The sequence below is a fragment of the Rana temporaria genome, chromosome 3 (genome assembly GCF_905171775.1).
Source record: "Rana temporaria chromosome 3, aRanTem1.1, whole genome shotgun sequence".
NCBI lineage: Eukaryota > Metazoa > Chordata > Amphibia > Anura > Ranidae > Rana > Rana temporaria.
Window position 1 is genome coordinate 414444945 of NC_053491.1, and position 27535 is coordinate 414472479.

At 41.3% G+C, this 27535-nt stretch overlaps 1 protein-coding gene across 1 annotated transcript in view; it reads left to right on the plus strand.

Annotated features, from left to right (window-relative positions):
• Positions 1-27535, plus strand: part of LOC120933089 (zinc metalloproteinase-disintegrin-like bothrojarin-1) — a 185350-nt gene that overhangs the window by 73097 nt on the left and 84718 nt on the right. The window contains 1 exon segment of the mRNA XM_040346088.1: positions 26767-26869. Coding sequence (XP_040202022.1) covers positions 26767-26869 — 103 coding nt within the window.

Genomic DNA, 27535 nt, shown 5'->3' on the forward strand with positions numbered 1-27535 from the left:
AGCCTCAAGGTTCCGGACAGCAGGGGTAAGTCGCCATGAGAAGTCATTCCAGTTGGGTCTCCACAAAGTAGAAATATCTATAGAGAGGGGGAGAAAAAGAAGAAAAAAAAGGGGGGGGGAGATGGGTTTTCCTGCAATCTCTCATCAGAGATGTGGGCCCGAGAAGTTGACAAACCAGCAGAACTTGAAAGAAGAACATAACTAGAACAGTCGGATCCGTCTAGGCAGCCTGGTCGTGGATGGGGTGTTGCATCCATCTTCTCTGATCTCTTTGGTTACGTCTTGTAGAAGGGGTTGACCAGATGGGAGAGGATCTTGGGGTCGCAGGAAATCGTTGTTGAGGTTCCTGGTCCAATAGGCCTAGTTTGATCAGCAGATTTTTTCCCTCTATTACATTGTACACCGTATATGTAGTACCATTATGCATTATGGACAGTTTAAAAGGAAAACCCCATCTGTATTTTATTCTGGCTGATTGAAGGATACTTGTGACCTCTTTCATCCTGCGTCTGCGATCAAGGGTCGCAGGGGAAATGTCAGGGTAGATCTGCAGTTTAACACCATCCAGATTAATATTTGGAGTGTTCCTGGAGGCCCTCATGATATCTTCCTTAGTGACATAATCTTTCAAGCACATTATCACATCTCTGGGAGACTTATCTGGAGTTGGTTTAGGGCGTAATGATTTTGGATAGCCCCGGGATCAGTGCCTGGCTCAATCGGGCAGACGGAGCTCACTCGCTCTGCATCCGTCCCGTCGCACATGCGCCCCCCTCTCCCTTCTGTTCTAATGGCTTTTATAACTATGGTTGCCATACTAAGCCCCAATTTGCTGGCAATTCATGCTCTGAAAAGTCTATCACCATGGGAACTCAAGCATGGTGAACAAAAATTATGAGTGTCTATGTTAATTTTAATTTGTTTTTAACCCTTTTTGTCTTTTAAAATTAATTTTTTTGTAATTTTTTTAATCTTTGTTTTACAAAATAAAATATAATACATTAAAAAAGATTTACAGAGCACTGTGGGTTAGCTAAATATATACTGCAGTAAAAACAGCTTGCTTGCTGGTAGTTTTTGCTTGATTGAAACCTTGGAAGTAGCTTTTGAAGAAGCATGAGTCAGTGAGATAAGCCATATCGCTTTTTTACAACAATTTCTAAAAACACAGTGGAAATCACATGCAAAGTGTAAGGGCTTACCTTGGTTGGAGTCCATAATGCAGATTTGTATGCTCATCCTTGTAAATACAAGGTAAGAAAGCTACCTGGTCTGTGAGTCTGTGAACGGGGGCTTGAGAGGAATTTGCCAAAGGATAGTCGGAGTAAAGCCGTAGTCAGGGATTCCAGAATTCAGAATAAACTATCAACATAGAAAGGGTCAGAAGCTGGAGTCAGTCTTAAACAGAATACAGAATAATGAACTGACAAATCCCTCAGTGAGGCAGTTTTTTTATACCCTAGGTCAGTGATGGCGAACCTTGGCACCCCAGATGTTTTGGAACTACATTTCCCATGATGTTCATGTGCTCAGCAGTGTAGTTGAGCATCATGGGAAATGTAGTTCCAAAACATCTGGGGTGCCAAGGTTCGCCATCACTGCCCTAGGTGATTAGGTAACCTGTCTCAGCTGAACCAGGAGAGACAGGTGCAGATTGCAAGGAGATCCAGAGAAAGGCGATCAGCACATCATTCAGAACTATGCTTAGCTAGAAAGCAGGCAGAATACCAAACTGAGGAGTGGCTCAGAAGTAAAGCACCAAAGCAACAACCGAGAGGTCTCGGGTTCAATACCACCTAGAGCAGGGGTGCCCAACCTTTTGAAGAGCGAGGGCCACTTAAGTGACTTGGTTACTGTTCGCGGGCCACAATGAGCGGAGCGGGTGGATGGCATGTCCATGTCTGCTCTTCACATGCAGAGCGGACATGGACACAGCCCATGATACTTTTTAGCGAAACGTATTGGAGGTGAATGGAGGAACCTTAGTGGATACTTAGAGGTGAATGGAGGGTTCAATTGGTCAGACTGACCGTGTGAAAGGGGCCCAAGGCTGCTTTCACACTGAAGCGCTGCGGTTTACCTTTGGCTTTCCTGCACTTTGCAATAGACTTCTATTCTGCAGGTTTGGTGTACTTTCAGAAAGCTCACCAAACTCACAGGTAATAACAGAAGTCTATGGCTCAGTGCAGGTATCCGCAGATGCGCTGCTCTGCACCTGCGGTTCAGTTTGAAAGCAGCCCAGTAACCACTGCAGAACAGATATGCCCATATATACACTGTGATTTTAGTAATAAACTGACCTTTAATAACAGTATTTTATTCTATTCCATCCCAGAGCAGGAGGTCGTGGGCCACATCAGAGGGCTCCGCGGGCCACATGTGGCCCCCGGGCCACTGGTTGGTCATCCTTGACCTAGAGCCACTTGGGGCGCGACCATGCCTATCCGTCTGCTTGGCAAGGTAGGGACCATGACAAAAAGGAGCATAAAATGCCACCTGGTGACTAGGTAGACAATACATGATATTCATATCCAATATTTCATATTTACTGGGCTAAAGTAAAGAAAATTATAACATTTTTACAGTTGTGCTCATAAGTTTACATTCTGGCAGAATTTATGATTTCTTGGCCATTTTTCAGAGAATCCAGTTGCAAGAAAAAGTATGTGAACCCATTTGGAATGATATTAATTTCTGCACAAATTGGTCATAAAATGTGATCTGATCTTCAAGTCACAACAATAGACGATTACAGTCTGCTTAAACTAATAACACACAAATAATTAAATGTTACCATGTTTTTATTGAACACACCATGTAAACATTCACATTGCAGGTGGAAAAAGTATGTGAACCCCTAAACTAATGACTTCTCCAAGAGCTAATTGGAGTGAGGTGTCAGCCAATTGTAGTCCAATCAATGAGATGAGATTGGAGGTGTTGGTTACAACTGCCCTGCCTATAAAAAAAACACACACCAGTTCTGGGTTTGCTTTTCACAAGAAGCATTGCCTGATGTGAATGATGCCTCGCACAAAAGAGCTCTCCGGCCCCGTACACACGAGAGGATCTATCCGCTGGAATTTATCCGCGGATCAGTTTCAGCGGATAGATCCGCTGGTGTGTACAACCCAGCGGATATTTATCCGCGGATATTTTTCGGGCCGATGGATTTCCATCGGATAAAAATTTCTTAGCATGCTAAGAAATCTATCCGCTGGAATCCAGTCCAGCGGATTGATCCGGTGGTCTGTACAGACTCACCGGATCAATCCGTCCGATTCCATCCCTCGCATGCGTCGTAATGATTCGACGCATGCGTGGAAGTCCTTATATTACAGCGTCGCGCACGTCGCCGCGTCATCGCGGCAACGGCGCGACACGTCACCGCGGAGGGAATTCCGCGCAGATTTTGATCTGATGGTTAGTACAACCATCAGATCAAAATCCTCTCGTGTGTACGAGGCCTCAGAAGACCTACGATTAAGAATTGTTGACTTGCATAAAGCTGGAAAGGGTTATAAAAGTATCTCCAAAAGCCTTGGGGGCAGATCCTCAAAGAAATCACGCGGCGTATCTCTTGATACGCTGCGTAATTTCAAATTTTGTGCGTCGTATCTTTGTTTTGGTATCCACAAAACAAGATACGACGGCATCTGTGTTAGATCCGACAGGCGTACGTCTTCGTATGCCGTGGGATCTTAGATGCAATTTTTCGGTGTCCGCTAGGTGGCGTTCCCGTCGTAATCCGCGTCGAGTATGCAAATTAGCTATTTCCGACGATCCACGAACGTACGACCGGCCGTCGCATTTTTTTACGTTGTTTCCGTTCGGCTTTTTCCGGCGTATAGTTAAAGCTGCTATATGGTGGCGTACTCAATGTTAAGTATGGCCGTAGTTTCCGTGTATAATTTTGAAAATTTTACGTCGTTTGCATCCGTGAATGGGGCTGGACGCCATTTACGTTCACGTTGAAAACAATGACGTCCTTGCGACGTCATTTGGAGCAATGCACCCTGGGAGTTTTTACGGACAGAGCATGCGCAGTTCGTTCGGCGCGGGGACGCGCTTCATTTAAATGAAACACGCCTCCTACCCGCCCAATTTGAATTCCGCGCCCTTACGCCGCGAGAGATACACTACACCGCCGTAACTTATGGCGCAAATTTGTTGAGGATTCAAAGCAAAGCCAAGTAAGTTACAACGGCGTAGTGTATCTTACATCGGCGCCGGGCGCAGTATATGTATGTGGATCTGCCCCCTGCTGTTCATCAGTCCACGGTAAGACAAATTGTCTATAAATGGAGAAAGTTCAGCACTGCTGCTACTCTCCCTAGGAGTGGCCGCCCTGTAAAGATGACTGCAAGAGCACAGCGCAGACTACTCAATGAAGTGAAGAAGAATCCTAGAGTGTCAGCTAAAGACTTACAAAAGTCTCTGGCATACACTAACCTCCCTGTTAGCGAATCTACGATACGTAAAACACTAAACAAGAATGGATTTCATGGGAGGATATGTTAGAATATTATTTAAAATTCATAATTCGGCACATAGGTGTTCTATTACTGTATATTCATGGCAAACTTGCAAAACATATTTGGTTTTATGATTAACCCTCCTCTTATGTTAGCTTTCTGTTACTATCCATGATGTTAACGGGTCGGTTTTGACCCGTGTCTTAAATCAGCCATAAAATACCCTCTGAACAATTATATATCATCCAATTTGTTTCTTACCTCTTGGTTATCTTGTTAGGCTTCTTTATCCTTTAAAAGATGGGTTTTAATATTTTTGGTGTGACCCCTTAGACCTTTCTTTTGATAGCATACCTCTCATTTTCAAATTTAAAAAATGGTAAAATAAACCTCAATAGAATAGAAATGTATTGGTCCTATGTTTCTTTACTTTATTTAGAGAAGCAGACAAGCAGGCAAAGAGATAAGCCCCTCCCTAACTAAAGCTCACAGGGTTGAGAGGTGATTGACTGTCAGTGATACTAAGCAGAGAGACTGTTTATGATTTCAGTTTTGGCACTTATTAGTGTCCTATAATCCTATATTATAACTGGGTCAGAATTGACCCTAACACCATAAACGTCTTAATTTTCACCACAGTATTTTATAATTTAGAAAAAAGGATTCCTTTTCTATTACATTGTTTAAATAGAGGTTCCTGACAAAGTAAAAAAATCTTGATGCAATAAACAAATTTATGTGATACTTATAGACATTCAAAACCTGAAAACGGGTCGCTTCTGACCCTAACACAAGAGGAGGGTTAATCATAATAATTAGGTATGAGTGAATGACCTTGATCAATTGATATGACATGATTCTTCAATCTTAAGCTGAGCATTGCTGGATATTTCTGGTTAGCAATTTGAGAATGACACATAAGGAATCTTGGTGTAAGGTGACAAGAATAGATTTTTAGAATAGATTTATGTAGTGAGATAAATAATATATTTGTTTATATCTCTTGTTACTTTAGTTTAGTAAAATCGTATTTATATTAGTATGTATTAGTATATAGATACTTAATGAAGTTATAGCTGGTAATATATGTTCATATAGGTTATGTGGTTTATGACGTTACATCATCAGCACACCACTCTAAGTACAGAGTGCCACATGTCAATCAAACTCCATACGACTCTCGTATGTGCTAAGATATTCTTTTGGTATAACATATTGCTGAACATAGCAGAAATTAATGTATGCCATACAATGGTCTAAGTTTGGACAGTATGAGGTCATGATGTTAATTTGTAACATATATATATAAGCTATGCTTTAAGATGGGAGGACACACTTGCACGACACTGACACTCACACACACACAGACACACTCACTCACACCCACTTTGAAAGATAACACTGACATATTTACTCAGATGGACACGGAGAACAGACCAGACGTCTAAGAACGTCATTTCCTGCTTCTTCTTCACTTTGGAAACTCTCAGACAAAATGCAGTCTAAAACCAGCATGCAGAAATTATGCATGCTTATGAAAGCTTGTGGTTACACATGCTTTCATAAGCTTGCACCATCTATTCTATTTCATATATTTTTTATCTACACTAAACTGAACTGTAATACTATTTTTCATTGTGTTTATGATGCCACCTGTGTGTTAACCACTTAAGGGCCCCTTCACACCGATTTACGTCGGCAGAATGGCACGGCTGGGCACATCAACGTATATATACGTTGCCCTTTAAGCCCAGCCGTGGGGTCGCGCATGCACGTGACACGGTCTGAAGCACCGCGGCCACGGGACTCGCGGACCCGATCGCCGCTGGAGTAAACACAGCTTCCCCGTTCTTCACTGTGGCCCCGTGATCGATCGTGTGTTCCCTTATATTGGGAATCACAATCGACAACGTCACATCTACAGCCACACCCCCCTACAGTTGTAAACACACATGAGGTCACACATAATCCCATCAGCGCCCCCTTGTGGTTAACTCCCAAACTGCAATTGTCATTTTCACAGTAAACAATGCATTTTAAATGCATTTTTTACTGTGAAAAAGACAATGGTCCCAAAAATGTGTCAAAATTGTCCGAAGTGTCCGCCATAATGTCGCAGTCACGAAAAAAATCGCTGTTCGCCACCATCAGTAGTAAAAAATTTTTTTTTTATAAAAATGCAATAAAACTATCCCCTATTTTGTAAACGCTATACATTTTGCGCAAACTAACCGATAAACTATTTTTTTTACCAAAAATAGGTAGAAGAATACGTATCGGCCTAAACTGAGGAAAACATTTTTTTTTATATATTTTTGGGGGATATTTATTATAGCAAAAAGTAAAAAATATTGATTTTTTTTCAAAATTGTCGCTCTATTTTTGTTTATAGCGCAAAAAATTAAAAACGCAGAGGTGATCAAATACCACCAAAAGAAAGCTCTATTTGTGGAAAAAAAAGGACGCCAATTTTGTTTAGGAACCACGTTGCACGACCGCACAATTGTCAGTTAAAGCGATGCAGTGCCGAATCGCAAAAACTGTCCGTCTCCTTTAGCTGCCTAAAGGTCCGGGTCTTAAGTGGTTTATAAACTCACACATTATTTTCAAGTCAACCTGACTATGAATGCTGTTCATTCAGAAACGCCCTTGAGATACAAGAATATTAGATATTATTAACTATTCTTTCAGGATACCACAGAGGAAGCCACTGCTGTCCAAAAAAAAAACATTGCTGCAAATTAACAGTTTGCACAAGAGCACCTGGATGTTCCACAGCAGTACTGGCAACATATTATGTTGACAGATGAAACCAAAGTTGAGTTGTTTGGAAGAAACACACAACACTATGGGGCTGATTTACTATTGTCAGTGCGCTGCGCTGGTTCATGCCTTAATTAGTGCGCCGGGTGAAGCCTTAATTAGGCGCATGAACCAGCGCAGCAGCCGGCGCATTGAAAGTAATATGTAAAGCCGCGCCGAACTCCCTATAGAAGTCTATGGGAGAAATCAAAAGTGTTCATTTTAAAGGCTAATCTGCAAGTTTTGTCCTAAAAAGTGTTTGGGGACCTCAGTCCTGCCCCAGGGGACATGTATAAATGTTTTTTTATTTTTTAAAACGGCCGTTTTTTCGGGAGCAGTGAAATTAATAATGCTTAAAGTGAAACAATAAAAGTGAAATATTCCTTTAAATTTTGTACCTAGGGGGGTTTAATGTCAGCATGTGAAATAGCGCATTTTTCCCGCACTTAGAACTGTCTCTGCAAAAAATGACATTCTGAAGGAAAAAAGCCATTTAAAATTCACACGCGGCTATAATGAATTGTCGGCTCCCGGGATTCATTCATAAAGGAAAAAAAAAATGTATGGGGGTCCCCCAAATTAAATTACCAGGCCCTTCAGGTCTGGAATGGATATTAAGGGGAACCCCGCCGTAAAAAAAAAAAAAAAAAAAGACGTGCGGTTCCACGCAAATATCCATACCAGGCCCTTCAGGTCTGGTGTGGATTTTAAGGGGAACTCCACCCCAAATTTAAAAAAAAATGGCGTGGAGTCCCCCTAAAAATCCACACCAGACCCTTATCCGAGCACGTTGACCTGGCCGGCTGCAGAAAAGAGGGGGGGGACAGAGTGCGGCCCCCCCCTCTCCTGAACCGCACCAGGCCACATGCCCTCAACATGGGGAGGATGTCCCCATGTTGATGGGGACAAGGGTCTCATCCCCACAACCCTTGCCCGGTGGTTGTGGGGGTCTGCGGGCAGGGGGCTTATCAGAATCTGGAAGACCCCTTTAACAAAGGGGACCCCCAGATCCTGGCCCCCCCTATGTGAAATGGTAATGGGGTACATTGTACCGCTACCATTTCACCCCCAAAAAAATGTCAAAGTGTTAAAAATGACAGTAGCTGGTTTTTGACAAATCTTTTAATAAAATCTTCTTTTCTTCTTCCATTCGGGTTTCTTCCTCTGCTTCTTTCTTGGGTCTTCTCGTCCACATCTTGCCCGACGTGTTCTTCTATCTTCTCCGTCCGTCCTTCAGCCTTCTCGTCCACATCTTGCCCGAGTCCGACGTGTTCTTCTATCTTCTCCGTCCGTCAGGCCTTCTCGTCCCGCATCTTGTAAACTCCTTAGAAGGTCATGTGCGTCAGAGGGGGGCGGGCTCACAGAGCGTCACACGGCGGGGGAATTCCATTTCAAGCGCAACGTCCGGAGAAGAAGAAGCCGCCGCAGCTTACAATTGAAGTTCCCGCCGTGTCACACTCATGTGACCCCGCCCCCCTCTGACGCACATATGCCACACGCGGACTTTCATACGAGTTTACCTGTGGCGTCAGAGGGGGGCGGGTCCCAGGAGCGGGAACACGGCGGGATCTTCAATTTCAAGCGCAGCGCCCAGAAGATCAAGAAGATGTGGACGAGAAGGTCGACGGACAGAGAAGAAGATGGGAGAAGACGGCAAGACGGCAAGATGTGGACGAGAAGACCCAAGAAAGAAGCAGAGGAAGAAACCTGAATGAAAGAAGAAGAAGAAGGAACCGCGGAAAGAAGATTTTATTAAAGGAATTGTCAAAAACCGGCTACTGTCATTTTTCACACTTTTGTCACTTTTTTTTGGTAAAATGGTAGGGGTACAATGTACCCCATTACCATTTCACACAGGGGGGGCCGGGATCTGGGGGTCCCCTTTGTTAAAGGGGTCTTCCAGATTCTGATAAGCCCCCCGCCCTCAGACCCCCACAACCACCGGGCAAGGGTTGTGGGGATGAGGCCCTTGTCCCCATCAACATGGGGACATCCTCCCCATGTTGAGGGCATGTGGCCTGGTGCGGTTCAGGAGAGGGGGGGCACACTCTGTCCCCCCCTCTTTTCTGCGGCCGGCCAGGTTAACATGCTCGGATAAGGGTCTGGTGTGGATTTTTAGGGGGACTCCACGCCATTTTTTTTTAAATTTGGGGTGGAGTTCCCCTTAAAATCCACACCAGACCTGAAGGGCCTGGTATGGATATTCGGGGGGACCCCACGCCATTTTTTTTTGTTTTTACGGCGGGGTTCCCCTTAATATCCATTCCAGACCTGAAGGGCCTGGTAATTTAATTTGGGGGGACCCCCATACATTTTTTTTTTTTTTTAGTTTTAATGAGCAATGACTGTATTCTTTATAGCCATGAGTACTTTAAAATTACTTTTTTTTTCACTTCAGAAATGACATCTTGTACCGGGACAGTTCTAAGCATGGAAACATGCGTGTAAACCCCCTCCCCCCCTGTATGAAATTTAAAGGAATATTTCACTTTTATTATTTCACTTTAACCACTTCCATACCGCGCCTATTCTGGCACTTCTCTCCTTCATGTAAAAATTCTATTTTGTTCCTGGGAAATTACTCAGGACCCCCAAACATTATATATAATTTTTTAGCAGACACCCTAGGGCAGTGATGGTGAACCTTGGCACCCCAGATGTTTTGGAACTACATTTCCCATGATGCTCATGCACTCTGCAGTATAGCTGAGCATCATGGGAAATGTAGTTCTAAAACATCTGGGGTGCCAAGGTTCACCATCACTGCCCTAGGGAATAAAGTGGCGGTCATTTTTTATTTGATTTCCAACGGTATTTGCGCAATAATTTTTCTAACGCCATTTTTTTTTTGGCCCAAAAAAAAACACGGTCCATGAATTAAAAAATAACAAAACAGTAAAGTTAGCCCAATTTGTATGGATAATGTGAAAGATGATGTTACACCAAGTAAATAGATATCAACTTGTCACACACTCATGGAATAGCGCCAAACTTCGGGACATAAAAATATCCATAGGCGATGCTTGTTTGTTTTTTTTACAGGTGACCAGTTCAGAGTTACAGAGGAGGTCTAGGGCTAGAATTATTGCTCTCGCTCTAACGCATGCGTCAATACCTCACATGTGTGGTTTGAATGGTGTTTACATATGTGGGGACTTACATGCATATTCGCTTCTAAATGCGAGCTTCTAGGGACAGGGGCGTTTTTTTTTTTGGTTTTTTTTAGCTCATATTTTTCTTCTTGCACTTTTTTGTCACTTTTTTTGATTTCGGATCACTTTTCTTCCTATTACAAGGAATGTAAACATCCCTTGTAATAGGACTAGTGTGTGACAGGTCCTCTTTATGGAGAGAGGCGGGGTCAATAAGGCTGGAAAGCATGGTATTGGAAAAAAAAAAAGATCTCATGCTTTCAGCTGCAATCATGTTCGTTCAGCACAGTGTATAGCACTTTGACCTAGCAGCAAAAGAGTCGCTGGTTCGAATCCCACCCATGGAGTTTGCATGTTCTCGCTGTGCCTGCGTGGGTTTCCTCCCACACTATAAAAACATGCTGTACATCGGATCCAGTCTAAATAAGCCCTAATATGCAGTAGTATATTTAGGTTTTGTGCTGCCCTAGGCCTGACTACATTTCTGCACCTCCTAATAGAAAAATGACCCACCCCTTCCTGTCAAAGCCACACCCTGTTTTTGTATCACCCGCCCAGGAATTTTCAGGGCACACACACACACACACACACTAGTTCTGGGGGGGGAGGGGGTTACTGGACTCCCTTAATTTGCATAGTTTTTCTCTCTCACTTCCTGTTTGGCTATGGGGCAGGAAGTGAAGGCAAATCTCCCCAATTGGACACAGATAATACAAAATAAACTGACAGGGCCTCTAACCCTCCCTCACTCTATCCAAAATTAAAGAAAATAAAAAGTGTTGATTATAGTTCTAGTCAGGGGCGGACTGACCATTGAGTCACTCGGGCACTGCCCGAGGGCCCCATGCCACTAGGGTTGCCAGGCTCAGTAAAACCAGGGACAGTATGTAAAAATCGGTGTTTTTTTTTAGATCTGTCCCTGATATGTCCGAAACTGACATGCTTTAATGTGAATATCCCAAGATTTTAGCTGCCCTGCCTCTGCACTGCCTCCTGGCATGGTGGCCATCTGTAAGCCAGAGGGGCCCCATAATCTTCTATTGCCCGGGGGCCCCATGAGTTGTCAGTCCGCCCCTGGTTCTAGTTTAAGCACAAATTTCATAGAGTTTTATTGAGAGGCCTAAGAAAATATAACCATGCCAATAGGCCAGGATACAGCGTTGCTAATATGTATGAATGTGTGTGTTAGAGCACCCCCAAACACCACCCAATGTTAACGAAAAAAATTATTAATTTGCAAATAAGTATTATCTGCTCATTTTTTGGGGATGTCTGCACCCCTGATAGTGACAACATTTGTGAGGTGTCTTCACCCTTTCTAATACAAATTCATTCACTTCCTGTCACATAGCCAAACAGGAAGTGAGGGTAAAACCTTACTAATATCTTTTCTTGGGGACACAGAGATCAATCTAAATAGTTTCCCATTATGTAAATTGCACTCTAGCATTTTGCTGTGTACACCCAAATTATTAGGGATCTTGGACTTTGGGGTCCATTTACTAAAGGCAAATCCACTTTGCACTACAAGTGCAAAGCAAGGAAGAAAATAAAACAACTTTGCTTCTACAGGATTGGATGTTAAAACCATCAGTGCCTCCTCTCTCATTTTCAGCAACTATGCTTGTACTTGCAGAGTGGCTTTGCCTTTACTAAACCCCAAACTAAATAATCATTTGGGGCAGGGATCCTCAAACTACGGCCCTCCAGCTGTTGTAGAACTACACATCCCATGAGGCCTTGTAATGCACTGACATTCACAGACATGACTAGGCATGATGGGAATTGTAGTTCCTGAACAACTGGAGGGCCGTAGTTTGAAGACCCATGATTTGGGGTGTACACAGCAGTGCTGGAGTGCAATTTGCTTAATGGGGACACTAGTTAGATTGACCTGTGTCCCCAAGAAAAGACACTGGTAGGGTTTTAACCTCACTTCCTGTTTAGCTGTGTGACAGGAAGTGAAGCCAATTTTAAGAAAAGGGACACAAAGCTCAACCCAAAAAAAAAACACAAGCAGGGGTTCTAACACTCACTTGGCTTCCCTCAAACACCCACAATTAGAATAGGATTGCCTTGCGCTAGATTTAAGCACAGTGCTGTAAATCAGCACGTCAAGCCTGTCCACCAATAGCAAACCCCCCCCCCCCCACAGGCCATGTTTGCAGGTTTTCCTTCATCTTGCACATGTGCTTTAAAAGACAGTCTGGACAGCAATTCTTGATAAGAGAAATCCACAAAACATGTCCTGTCGGGGGTACTTGAGGGCTGAGGACCACTGCAGTAAAAAGAAAATACTTACCACTTTGTCTTTAAAGTCATGGAGAATAAACATGGCAAACATTTCATGATTACACACCAGGAAAGAAGCTTAGACAAAAATCACACATAATTTGTTAGGCCCAAACCTATTTCAGCTGCAGCAGTCAAAATATGTAGCATGAAAAAGTAACAAAAAACAAACTTCAAAATTTTAAAGTAATTTTTATTGGTCAACAAACAAGGAGAGCAAAAAAAGACAAACAAACAAACACACACACAAAAATACATTTCGAAAATCAAACATAGGTTTAACGTCGCAACATCTTCACAAATTTTTCATAAAATAAGGCCGCAGAGACAAATACATCAAAGTGAACATCATTTAAAAATAAACAAAAATCATTGGCAAAATAAAAAAAAACATGCAACAAACCACATTTGTGTTTAGCAACAGCATTTCTGCCAGCCTGCCCCTTCTGAGGGCAGCTGAGGAATGATCGATCCATGCTTTTTATAACAGTGCTAGTAATGAAGCAATTTAAATCACATGAACAAATTGCAGTCTCTAGTTTGGGTGAGCTTGTAATTGCTTACACCTGGTATTAACCCAACCAAGCGTCTATGAACATCCAAGTGATTTTCACCTTTTAAAAAGAAAGGATAATTTTTTTCTAAGTGTCTGAGCAGACTCAGTTCATCACACATGTAGGAACAAAGCTGCAATGGCATGAGAGCTTTTTTTTTCCCCCTGATCTGATGCTTTCCAGCCTGAAGGGGAGGTCTTAGTGAATTATTACGTAACAAAACTAAAGAATAATAATTAAAATCCCCCTGTCCTTACAGACAGAAGTGAACACGCACATTTAATAATCTATTTGTGGGAAAAAAAAAGGCTGCCAATTTTGTTTGGGAGCCACGTCGCACGACTGCGCAATTGTCAGTTAAAGCGACGCCGTGCCGAATCACAAAAACTGGCCCGGTCATTGACCAGCAATATGGTCCGGGGCTCAAGTGGTTAAAAATTAACAAAACACTAAAGTTAGCCCAATTTTTGGTGATAATGTGAAAGATGATGTTACACCGAGTAAATAGATACCTTACATGTCACGCTTTACTATTGCAAACACTCCTGGAATGGGGCCAAAATTCAGTACTTGAAAATCCCCATAGGCGACCTTTTTCTTTTTTTTCAGGTTACCAGTTTATAGTTACAAAGAAGGTCTAGTGCTAAAAGTATTGCTCTCGCTCTAATGCATGCGTCAATACCTCACATGTGTGTTTTGAACGATGTTTATATATGTGGGCGGGACTTGAGTCCCGTCCACATATGTAAACACCGTCACATGGGTTGAGGTCACATGGTGGCATTGCCCTATATAAGTCGATGCCCGCCGCTCACACGGCATGTCAGCGCGGAACCTCGTCGTGTCAACATCCAATGGAAGAGAAGGAAGAAGACAGCGCAGACAAGCCCTGTGCTCCCGGAGGAGACAGGCAGAAGAAGGAACACAGAAGAAAGAAGAGGGAAGGAAGCCCTGGCTCCGCGGGGGAGCCAGGCAGAAGAGGGAGCAGAGAAAAGACTGGAGAGTTGGCGCACCCCCGGCAGAAGACCAGGAAGACCGGAACCCTGGCGGAAGGCACCGGAAAGACCGGGGGATAGGTCCGGATGCCCCCCTAATGTAAAAGAGCTTAAATGGGGTGGGGGCCCCCGGCGGAAGGCTCCGGAGAGGACCGAGGGATGGCGCCCTCCCCCGGCAGAAATCACTGAAGCCCAGGGTCCCGGCGGAAGATCGGGAAAGAAGAAACCCCCCCTTGTGAAAGAGCTAAAGAAGAAAGGGGGGGCTCCGGAGCTGATTAATAAATTATTTTATTCTGTGTGGTGTTTTTATTTTACTTTACACTTTTCCCCCAGGTGAATGGGTAGAGGTACGATGTACCCCATACTCATTCACATAGGGTGGGGGGCCGGCATCTGGGGGCCCCCTTATTAAAGGGAGCTCGCAGATTCCGATTAGCCCCGCCCGCATACCCCGACAACCAATGGCAAGGGTTGTCGGGAAGAGGCTCTTGTCCCTATCAACATGGGGACAAGAGTGCTGTGGGGTGGGGGGGCAGTGCCCCCCTCCCTCACAGCACACACTCCCCCATGTTGAGGGCATGCGGTCTGGTACGGCTCAGGAGGGGGGGGCGCTCGCTCGTCCCCACCCCCATTCCTGTCCGGGCCAGACTGCGTGCTTGGGATGAGGGCTTGGTTTGGATCTGGGGGGAACCCCGCGCCGATTTTTGGTGCGGGTTTAACCCCTCATGTTCCAGACCAAGCCTAAGAGCCTAATGTACCCCTGGAGGGGGACCCGCGCTGATTTCAAGTTTGAAATTTGGCGCGGAGTTCCCCTTCATGGTCAGCACAGGCTGAAAAACGCTCGGAGATTCCTGTGCGCCGCGTCACGCAGCGCAATCACGGGTACGCCACTTGGTATTTACCAAGATTTTCTCTGCGTACTGACACGGCGCACGGGAATCCTTGAAATTTGCCCAGTGTGAAAATGAACCTCCCGAGGTTCAGGCGCACTGTGCAAGCGTACGGGGATCGGTTTCCAAAAAACACTTTCACTTTCAATTCGGCCCGCCAAACACATGTCACTATACTTCCCCTGCATCACCCCCCTCCCTCCCCTAATAAACTCCTGCCCGAACCCCCGATATTTACATTTCAATGTGCCGTGCGCCATGTCTATCAGGCACACCATGCGCCCTCTCCTGGGCGCACTGAGCACATTAGTAACTACTGAAATACACTGCACTAGCAGCGTATTTCAATAGTAAATGTCAAAACGGCTGCTACTCCTGCTTTTACTCCATGAGTCATGGAGTAAAGGCTTGGTAAATCAGCCCCTATGTGTGGAGAAAAAGAGGCACAGCACACCAACATCAACACCTCATCCCAACTGTGAAGTATGGTGGTGGGGGCATCATGGTTTGGGGCTGCTTTGCTGCATCAGGGCCTGGATGGATTGCTATCATCGAAGGAAAAATGAATTCCCAAGTTTATGAAGACATTTTGCAGGAGAACTTAAGGCCATCTATCCACCAGCTGAAGCTCAACAGAAGATGGGTGTTGCAACAGGAAATCGACCCAAAGCATAGAAGTAAATCAACAATAGAATGGCTTAAACAGAAGAAAATATACCTTCTGGAGTGGCCCAGTCAGAGTCCTGACCTCAACCCGATTGAGATGCTGGGGCATGACCTCAAGAAAGCGATTCACACCAGACATCCCAAGAATATTACTGAACTCAAACAGTTCTGAAAAGAGGAATGGTCAAGAATTACTCCTGACCGTTGTGCATGTCTGATCTGCAAATACAGAAAACATTTGGTTGAAGTTATTGCTGCCAAAGGAGGTTCAATCAGTTATTAAATCCAAGGGTTCACATACTTTTTCCACCTGCACTTTGAATGTTTACATGGTGTGCTCAATAAAAACATGGTAACATTTAATTATTTGTGTGTTATTAGTTTAAGCAGACTGTGATTGTCTATTGTTGTGACTTAGATCAGATCACATTTTATGACCAATTTGTGCAGAAGTCACATACTTTTTCTTGCAACTATATGAATGATAACCCAAAAACTTTTCTTTCACTCATGGTTAGTGTTTGGCTGAAGCCATTTATCATCCATCAACTGTGTTTACTCTTTTTAAATCATAATGACAACAGAAACCACCCAAATGACCCTGATCAAAAGTTTACATACCCCAGTTCTTAATACCGTGTATTGCACCCTTTAACATCAAAGCTTGAAGTCTTTTGTGGTATTTGTGGATGATGCTCTTTATCTTCTCAGATGGTAAAGCTGCCCATTCCTCTTGGCAAAAAGCCTCCAGTTCCTGTAAATTCTTGGGCTGTCTTACATGAACTGCACATTTGAGATCTCCCCAGAGTGGCTCAATGATATTGAGGTCAGGAGACTGAGATGGCCACTCCAGAACCATCACTTTATTCTGCTGTAGCCAATGACAGGTCAACTTGGCCTTGTGTTTTGGATCATTGTCATGTTGCAATGTCCAAGTACATCCCATGCTCAGCTTCCTGGCTGATGAATGCAAATGTTGCTCCAGTATTTTTTGATAACATACTGCATTAATCTTGCCATCAATTTTGACAACATTTTCTGTGCCTTTGTAGCTCACACATCCCCAAAACATCATCGATTCACCTTCGTGTTTCACAGTAGGAATGCTGTACCTTTCATCATAGGCCTTGTTGATGCCTCTCCAAATGTCGCGTTTATGGTTGTGGCCAAAAAGCAAAATTTTGGTCTTATCACTCCAAATGACTTTGTGCCAGAAGGTTTGAGGCTTGTCTCTGTGCTGTTTGGCATATTGTAGGGGGGATACTTTGTGGCATTTGCACAGTAATAGCTTTCTTCTGGCGACTCGACTATGCAGCCCATCTTTCTTCAAGTGCCCTGTCCTGTATTTCACCTGAATTTTTTTTGTTTTTTTTCTTTGTATCTCGGACAATTTTACTGGCAGTTGTGGCTGAAATTTTTGTTGGTCTACCTGGCCGTGGTTTAGTTTCAACAGAACCCCTCATTTTCCACTTCTTGATTAGAGTTTGAACACTGTTGATTGGCATTCTTCATTCCTTGGCTATCTTTTTATATCCCTTTCCTGTTTTATATAGTTCAACCATCTTTTCCCACAGATCATTTGACAATTCTTTTGCTTTACCCATGACTCAGAATCCAGAAACATCAGTGCAGCACTGGATGAAAGATGCAAGGGTCTGCCAGGAGTCCAGAAACTCATCAACCTTTTAAAGGGGTTGTAAAGGTTTGTTTTTTTTATTTTCTAAATAGGTTACTTCAAGCTAGTGGATTGTTGGTTCACTTACCTTTTCCTTCCATTTCTCTTCTAAATGTTTTTTTTCCTTTGTTTTCCTTGTCTGAATTTCTCACTTCCTGTTCCTCCTCAGTAAGCTGTTCTAATTGACTTTCCACCACTCGGATGATGGTGGAAAGCTTACTGAGGATAAATAGTAAGTGAGAAATTCAAACAAAGAAAAAAAACATTTAGAAGGGAAATCGAAGAAAAAGGTAAGTGAACCAACAATGCACTAGCTTAAAGGAATCTATTTAGAAAATAAAAAACAAACCTTTACAACTAGGGTTGTACCAATACTAGTATCGGTATCGGGACCGATTCCGAGTATTTGCGGGAGTACTTGTACTCCCGCAAATACCCCCGATACCGAAATAGAATACTTGCACCCCCCCGCCGCCGCCGTAATGCCGCATACCGCCGCCGTTACGCCGCATACCGCCTCATCGCCGCTACCGCTGACTGGGTAATACGGGCGGGGAACATTACAGCTTTCATTTTAATAGCTGTAATGATTCGCACCGGGGGGACATAGCTGGATATGGGGGGAGACATAGCTGGATATGGGGGAGACATAGCTGGATATGGGGGAGACATAGCTGGATATGGGGGAGACATAGCTGGATATGGGGGAGACATGGCTGGATATGGGGGAGACATGGCTGGATAATGGGGGAGACATGGCTGGATAATGGGGGGACATGGCTGCATATGGGGGGGACATGGCTGCATATGGGGGGGACATGGCTGCATATGGGGGGGACATGGCTGCATATGGGGGGGACATGGCTACATATGGGGGGGACATGGCTACATATGGGGGGGGACATGGCTGCATCTGTGGGGGGACATGGCTGCATTTGTGGGGGGACATGGCTGCATTTGGGGACACATTTAAAAAAAGTATTGGTATTCGGTATCGGCGAGTACTTGAAAAAAAGTATCGGTACTTGTACTCAGTCCTAAAAAAAGTGGTATCGGGACAACCCTATTTACAACCCCTTTAAACACACACACACACACACACTAATTACAAGCAAACAGATCACAGGTGAGGATTGTTACCTTTAATAGCCACTCAAACCCCTTTGTGTTAACTTGTATGCATGTTATCAGGCCAAAATAACTAGGGTATGCAAACTTTTAATGAGGGTAATTTGGCTAGTTTCTGTTGTCATTATGATTTAAAGAGTAAACACAGTTGATTGATAACCAGGGTATGTAAATTTTGATCAGAGTAATTTGGGTACTTTCTGTTGTCATTATAAATTAACTGTGTTTACTCTTTAAATCATATTAAGTGGCTTCAGTCAAACATGAGTGAAAGGAATGTTTTTGTGTTATCATTCACATTCTCTGAAAAAAAAGCCAGGAAATCATAAATTCTGCCAGGGTATGTAAACTTATGAGCACAACTATATATTTCCTGAACCCCCCCCCCCCCAAAAAAAAAAAAACAATCTATACAAAACAGGCTGTGCAACAATGAAGCTTACTTAAATTGTTTACAAAAGATAGAAAACAATTATCAATCCAAAAAAATAAAAACTGGACATTAAAGGAGAAGTATGGGCAAAGCTATTTTGGCCATACTTCTCCTATGGATCACAGGAGTGCAGTTCGTTCCGCTCTCCTGTGATCCATTTTCAATTCACAGCGGGCTGAAGCTCTCTGTCAGGTGATATCACAGAGGCGGTCCAGGCTCTAAAAAGATCCTGACCACATGCTCGGTATCCACCCAGAAGCCTGAATAGGCACCTGGCTCAGCCTCTCAACTATCCGCTAAGTGTCTGAGCCAGCCTCTCCCACCCCCGCCACAGCCCAGCACTCCAGTGAGCGCTGGAGGAGAGAGCAGAGAGAGCCTCTCACTACAGAGCTGGAGGGGGACAGATTCAGAATTGGATCAATGCTGCATCCACCTGGGTAAGTATAAATGTTTTTTTTTAATCCTGAACTCTTTTAAAGACGCTATAGAGAACATAATATATTAATGTAATGTATCTAATAACAACTTAAAGCACATAAACCACAGACATCAGGTTCACATTACAGTTTGTCTCATCTTCTTTCAGGTGCTGTTTTGGAAAAAACTTTTAGTGCAACCTACATACATGCAATCTACAGTAGTGATGGTCATTTCCAACTAGTGCGGTGGTTCTCAACCTTGCTAGTGCCGTGACCCCTTGATAAAATTTCCCAAGTTGTGGGGACCCCCGACAGTAAAATTATTTTCGCAGCATGGGTTGTCAGCACCCAAGACAAGACACGTAATTTGAGCCCCTATCCAATCTGTGGACATTTAACGCTCCCTGAGTCCCTTCAACTTGTACTGTATTAAAACCCCTTATGGTACATTTTAGGATGTTCCACTCTCTCTTTGTTCTCCTTTCTTTCCCTTTTATCTCTCTCTATCCGAATTTCTTGTTCCCCCCCCCCCATCCCTCTTTATAGACGTCTTTCTTGTTCTCTTATTTTTTTCTCTACCTTTTTCTTTTTTCTTTCACCTCTTTTCCTCTCCCTTCCATGTATTCTCTATTTTTACTCCTTCTCTTTCTCCTTGGTGGGGGGAGTTGGGATGAGTGTCAATGCTGGGGGGAATTCTCATCAGCCAACTTAGGTGCTCTTGATCAAGGTCATCTGCTGATCTGAGAACTGTAGTGGGGACTTTTAATGGCAACTATAATCACAGGTAGCGTTACTCACTGTGTCTCCGACTTGATGGTGTCTCATAGCAGTGACACCTATGCCAAAATCTGGAGATAGGGTCTCCTTCACTTCATATTCCTCACCATTCAACTGACCTCTAGTCTCTGCCCCCCAGCCATGTCGTGAACTGAATGGGCGGCTGCGAAGAGGCCTGGCAAATCATCATTCGACCCCCAGGTTGAGAACCACTGATCTAGTGGTTGACATGCACATTACTTCGTTCAATGTTATCCCACTACAGTAGTGCAGAGAAACCTCCACAAACCTAAGAGAGGGGGCCCAAGGTTTTGACTGCCTAGGGGCCTCCTCAGAGCTTAATCTGGCATTGTGACAAACTAGACATGTGCATTTCATTTAGTTACGAATTCAACAAATTTTTCATTATTCGGAAATTCGTATGCATCCAAATTTCCGAATTACAAAATTAACGAATTTAAACAAATTTGAAAAAACGCGAACAGAATTCGAATCGAATTTGAAAACAAATTTGAATCGAATTTGAAAACAAATTTGAATCGAATTTGAAAAAATAGAAATCGATTTTCTAAAAATTACAATAATATAGAATATAAAACAATAAAGCAATAGAATCAAAAAGAATAGAATATAAGTTAATAGAATGTAATAAAATAGAACATGACAGTCTTCCGAAATTTGAATAGTATAAATTTGAATTCTAGAATAGATTGGAAAATAATAAAAATTTATGAAAACTAAAATATAAAAGAATAGAAAAACAATAGAACAGAATAGAATCAATTATAATATATATTATATTGTATTCTATTCTCTTGTTTTTCTTTTCTATTCCATTCTAATCTTTTCTATTCAAATTTGAATTCATTTTATACGAAATTCAAATTTCTTATTGAATGAAATCGAATTTGAATGGAAAAGATTATAAAAGATTAGTTTCATATTGGAATTTGAATTTTTTTTTAACAAATTCCTAAAAAGTCGATCAAATTTGAAAAATGTAATTTGATTAAAAAAAATCTACCGCATTTGAAAAAAAATCTACCGAATTAGAAAAAACTACCGTATTTGAAAAAAATCTACTAAATTAGAAAAAACGACCACATTCGATTTTTTTTTTACATATAACCATTTTCCAAAATTCGAATTTCATATAGAATGAAATAGAATTGGAATAGAAAAGATTAGAATAGAAAATAATAGAAAAGTTAATAAACTAGAAAAACAATAGAACAGAATAAAATATAATATTTTATTCGCTTTTGTTCTATTATTTTTCTAGTCTATTCTTTTGTACTCTATTCTAATCTTCTCTATTCAAATTCATTGTATATGAAATTTGAATTGCGGAAGATGTTTTTATAAGTTCTGTTCTATTGTTTTTCTATTATTTTAGATTCTATCCTAATCTTTTCTATCCAAATTCGTTCTACAGTATATGAAATTAGAATTTTGGAAAATATTAGTAAAAAATGTAATATATATATATATGACATCTTCCAAAATTCGAATTTTGCATATAATGATTTCGAATATGAATACAAAAGATTAGTATAGAAAATAATAGAAAATAAAAAACTAGAAAAACAAATTAAATTGTATTATTTTCTGTTCTATTGTTTTTCTATTCTATATATATATATATATATATATATATATATATATATATATATATATATATATATATATATATATATATATATATATATATATATATAAACAAAATTGGAATTTCGTATAGAATGAATCTGAATAGAAAAGATTAGGATAGAAAAAAATAGAAAAGTACAGACTAGAAAACAATAGAACAGAATAGAATGAAATGTAATATATGTAATATTTTATTCTATTCTGTTCTATTGTTTTTCTATTCAATTTTTTTCTATTTTCTATTCTAATCTTTTCTTTTCCAATTCAAAATCATTCTATACGAAATTCGAATTTTCGAATAATGGATATATATGTTTATATGGTTATATGTTCTTTTTTTCTCTCTCCCTATTTGGGAGGGGGGAAGGAAAGGAGAGGGCAGAGGTAGAAGTGAGATGAAAAATCAGGAGGATGTAGGATTGACCCATATTGTTGTTATTGTTGTTATTTATGTTCATGTAATGTCGAATTTTAAAAAGTGATTCCTTTTGTACGCTTATTGGAAATTAATAAAACAAATTTAAACACTAATGGATATATATGTAAATAATAGGGTTAGAATTAAACCTAACCCTATTTTTATATATATATATATATATATATATATATATATATATATATATATATATATATGACCATTTTCCGAAATTCTAATTTTGTAAAGAATGAATTTGAATAGAAAAGATTAGAATAGAGTAGAAAAGAATGGACTAGAAAAACAATAGAACAGAATAAAATATAATATATATATTATATTTTATTCTATTCTGTTCTATTGTCTTTTCTATTTGAATTCTAATTCATTGTATACGAAATTTGAATTTCGGAAGATGTTTTTTATTTATATATATATATATATATATATATATATATATATATATATATATATATATATATATATATATATATATATATATATATATATATATATATATATATAAATATATATATATATTTACTTTTTCTGTTCTGTTGTTTTTCTATTATTTTAAATTCTATCCTAATCTTTTCTATTCAAATTCGAATTTTGGAAGATGTTTATATATAACATCTTCCAAAATTCGAATTTCATATAGAATGAATTTGAATTTGAATACAAAAGATTAGTAATAATAGAAAAGAATAAACTAGAAAAACATATATTCGATTTTATTCTAATCTGTGGTATTGTTTTTCTATTCTTTTCTATTTTCTATTCTATTCTAATCTGTTCTATTCTAATTCAAAATCATTCTCTACGAATTTCGAATTTCAGGAAATGGTTATATATAGTTTTGTTTAAATGTGGTAGCATTATTTCGAATTTGATAATTTTTTTCGAATTCGGTAGATTTGTTTTCGAATGCGTTAGAATTATTTTGAATGCGGTAGAGTTTTTTAGAATGCGGTAGAATTTTTTCGAATACGAAATGAATCCCGAAAACGAATGTAATGAATGCAACGAACTTAACTAAACAAATTTAATTAAATACCGAATTGAAACTAAACTAAACAAATTTTTTCATCCTGCACATGTCTATGACAAACCATATATACAGTACAACATCAATGACTGGACGGATGTGGCTTTGCTCACAATTGGTTATCAATATGAAATAAAGAGGGGAAATTCCTAGATTTTGTTGAAGAATTGTACAGGGCAAAATGTAAAAAAAAAGGCCTAGGATATAAGCTACAGGATCACTATTTTAAAGTGTTCCTAAACCCACAATCAGTCTGTATATGCAGTAAAGCATGCTTGTTATACTCATTGTGGAACCTAAGGGGTTAAAGGGTTTGTAAAGGTTTGTCTTTTATTTTCTAAATAGGTTCCTTTAAGCTAGTGCATTGTTGGTTCACTTACCCTTTCCTTCGATTTCCCTTCTAAATGTTTTTTTTCTTTGTTTGAATTTCTCACTTCCTGTTTCTCCTCTGTAAGCTTTCCACCATCATCTGAGCGGTGGAAAGTCATTTAGAACAGCTTACTGAGGAGAAACAGGAAGTGAGAAATTCAGACAAAGAAAACAAAGAAAAAAAACATTTAGAAGGGAAATTGAAGGAAAAGGTAAGTGAACCAACAACGCACTAGCTTAAAGAAACCTATTTAGAAAATAAAAAACTAACCTTTACAACCCATTTAATCCTCTGCATTATGCCAAAAAGCGGTGTGATCCTGGATTCTTTGATCCTCCCCTTTTGTCCCCACTGTCCTCCCTATAGTACAGAGCCTTTGGAGTCATTCTGCACACGCTCAGTTTGGTGTGTATTGCTAGAGAGTTTTTTTGTGATCAGCAGACGGCCAATCAGCACTGTCCAGACAGAGGGTCAGGGGTCCTGTAGCCTTATTGGACCGTCAGAGGAGAATGAAAACTCCTCCTACAAGCTTTAACCAGACACTTATAGGAGTCACAAAACTGCTATATACTGCTGATGAGAAAAGGTATTTAGCAGTTGATATTTACTAAAATATTTGCATTTCCATGTTCTGTGTACTATGGGAGACCAGATCTAGTGAATGCAGGGTCCTGGGTTTAGTAACACTTTATTGAAAAACATACAAAGTTCCTGCTTATTAGAATTCATTATCGAATTTTGAAAGAATATTCTTTCGAAAAACGTATCTATGAATTTTCTTTCGCATTTCACACCATTAGTGTGGCCATCAAATTTCAGCAATTGGGCATGTTGGAAATTTTTGGAAAAACAAATGATTTTCTAATCAATGATGGGAGAATTGTGCAAGAAATGTAACCAAAAAAGAAATGCGCATATGCAAAAAAAGAAAATTCCTAGAAAGAAAAGAAGATTCCCAGCCACGAAAATAATTTTCTGTAGCAACATGAGGTGAAATAGAAGGCTTGGTTGGTCAAATTCCAAAATCAATGGTGGCATCATCGGATCACAATATTTCTGATTTTCAAAACAAAACAAAATATTTTGATATTCGACCATGTATGGCCAGCTTTAGAGCCGGTTCACACTGGGGCGACTTGCGATCCGACTTCATGTCGCCTCAAGTTGTCCCAAGTCGTGCTGTAGAGAAAAACAATGGAAGTGAATGGGAGCGGTGTTAATACACACGACTCAAGGCAATCCGACTTCAGAAAAGGTTCCTGTACTACTTCAATCCGACTTGTAGGTGATTTGTACCCATTGATTTCAATGGAAGTCGCCTCAGAAGTCTGATCACTGTCTTAACTGAAGCGACTTTCTAGGAAGATAACATACATTTCTCAGGCAAACCTCTCCTTCCCCCTCCCTCCCCCTCCCTCTCCCAGAGCTGATTGTTGTTTTATTGGCCACTGGAAAGTCTCCTGTCCTGGAGACGACTTCAAGTTGTGTTGTAAATCGCCCCAGATCGCCCTGTGGTTCATGTTCAAGTCATGTCGGAGTCGCCTCTGAAAGTCACGCTGGAAGTCGTGTCGCCCTAGTGTGAACCGACTTAGAGTCTCTAAAAGACATCACCCAATACTAGCTGTCTATGCCCTGTGATTGCTGGCTGTTTTAGTAAAAGACCATATCCACACCTCTGTAGAACAGTTATGGGGGTGTCCAGAATTTTCAAAGATATAAAGGCTGTTGAACCACCCAGTATAAATTGGGAGATGGTTCTCTTTCAGTGTGTAGCGCCTGTGTAGTTTATGGTACCGGTGCTAGTCAAATTTAAGGGTAGATCAGAGTGTAGTTAAACTCTGATCCAGATTGTTGAGTGCAAAACAGGGTCTCTGTCTCAGCTTGGCTGTGCTGCAGGCTTATTCTGTTGTACTGGGGTGTTCTACCAGCCCCGGTGCTGCAGGTGGCAGCAGAGGAGTCAAGGTTTGGGTGCTCTTTGCCAGCAGACAATCAGGAGGGTTTGTCCTCGCTTTGCATGCTGGGGAGGGGTATTTATGGGACAGACGCCATTGGTTCTGGGTCTTCTTCGTCCAGTGTGGCACCCACCTTTAGGGTGGCCACATCACGGCCCCAGCGTTATGGCCTACCTGGCCGGGGCGTGCGTGCCACGCGGCGTTCCTGGTTCCGGGACCATGCTGGCCCAGAGCATCTGAACAGCGACTGGGACCCAGTCTGTGACTGGGTTCCCACTCTGAAGATCCCAAGCTGTACTGCTGTTCGGTGGGGAGCCAGTCTGAGGAGCGCCATTGAGAGGCTGGCGGTCCAAAAAGGCCTGGACAAACCACCGGGGATCAAGGTAGCCACACACTGAGGGATTGATCACCTGTCAGTCGGTACCTGGGCGACAAGTTGAAGGAGATCCAGGTGTAGCTATCCAAGAGGGGATATCTACAAGAATCTAACCCAGAGAGGGCCTGTGGCAGAGGTGTCTTTCTGAGGCTCATTGAGGGAGGTCTGTGGCAGAGACTATTTCCTCAAGTTCACCAAGGAGGGTCTGTGGCAGAGACTTTATCCTACAATTGTCCGAGTGATACTCCGGCTGCCAGGTCAGTGAGAGAGGCCTGTGCGAGTACATAAAAACCCACTGCGGCGGGAGTGGCGCAGAGAAGTGTTACGCTTGGAAGCAGGACTGTTTCCCTATCATCACACCTGAATCTGCTATTCTCCCTTCTCTTCAACTTTACTTTCCTAACCACAAGTTTATTGTTTTTACCCGGCTGGGTAATAAAGAGCACAGCAGAGAGCACCTGTCATGGATATTCCTTTACTTCTCTCTATGCAAATACGCATCACTCACCCCTAGGAATTCAGAGGAGCCATGAGGTAATGTGCCGCCCAAAAATCCAGCAGCTCCTCCGGGGGTAATGCTACAAGTGTATTTGTGAAGAACTTTAGTCCTTGAATACAAGAGATTTGATTGTGGACAGAAGCACAGTGGAACATTACATGGATTCTCTTTTGTTATCTTTCTTGCTATTTGTTTCAGATGTTCTTGTAGGTGCTGATCGCTGCTTTGACTACAACTTAAGAGGCAAAAACTATGGATACTGTACTCAGTCAGGGAACATATATCTACCATGTTCTTCTTCGTGAGTATATATTATATATATATATATATATATATAAAAGCAGCTCCTATTAATGTGAAAAAAGGGTAGCCTTGGTTATTTTACACGCTAGAACAGTTCACATTGCAAATACCAGTGCTGTGCTGGCCAAGTACTAGAACTATGAATGTGGCAGGTAGGAATTGTGACTGTTACCCTTTTGTGGCAAAAAAACAGAGCATGACTTTTTTTTCCTTCTTGTCAGCATTGACAATACTATGTTCACTATTGGTGCTGTCAAATGTTACTCCCTGTATATTTAAATTACACAGGAGTCACCTCTACAAAAAAATAAATTTATATATATTTATATTTATAAATATTTTATTATCTCTTTTTATGTGACAACACTGAAGAAATTACACTTCACTACGATGTAAAGTAGTGAGTGTAGAGCTTGTATAACAGTGTAAATTTGCTGTCCCCTCAAAAAACGTAAAACATGTTCTATTTTTTTACACCGATGGAAAAAAAGTCTGATGGGGCCCACACACGATTGTTTTTTCTGATGAAAAAAGTCCATCAGACTACACAGCATTACCCTCTCTTCTCAAGGTGGATATCATACGTATACGTTCCACAGGGGATACACAGTGCATAGAGTAAGTCTGTTACAGCTGCCTAGGTTTCCACTTCTCGCTGCTCTAC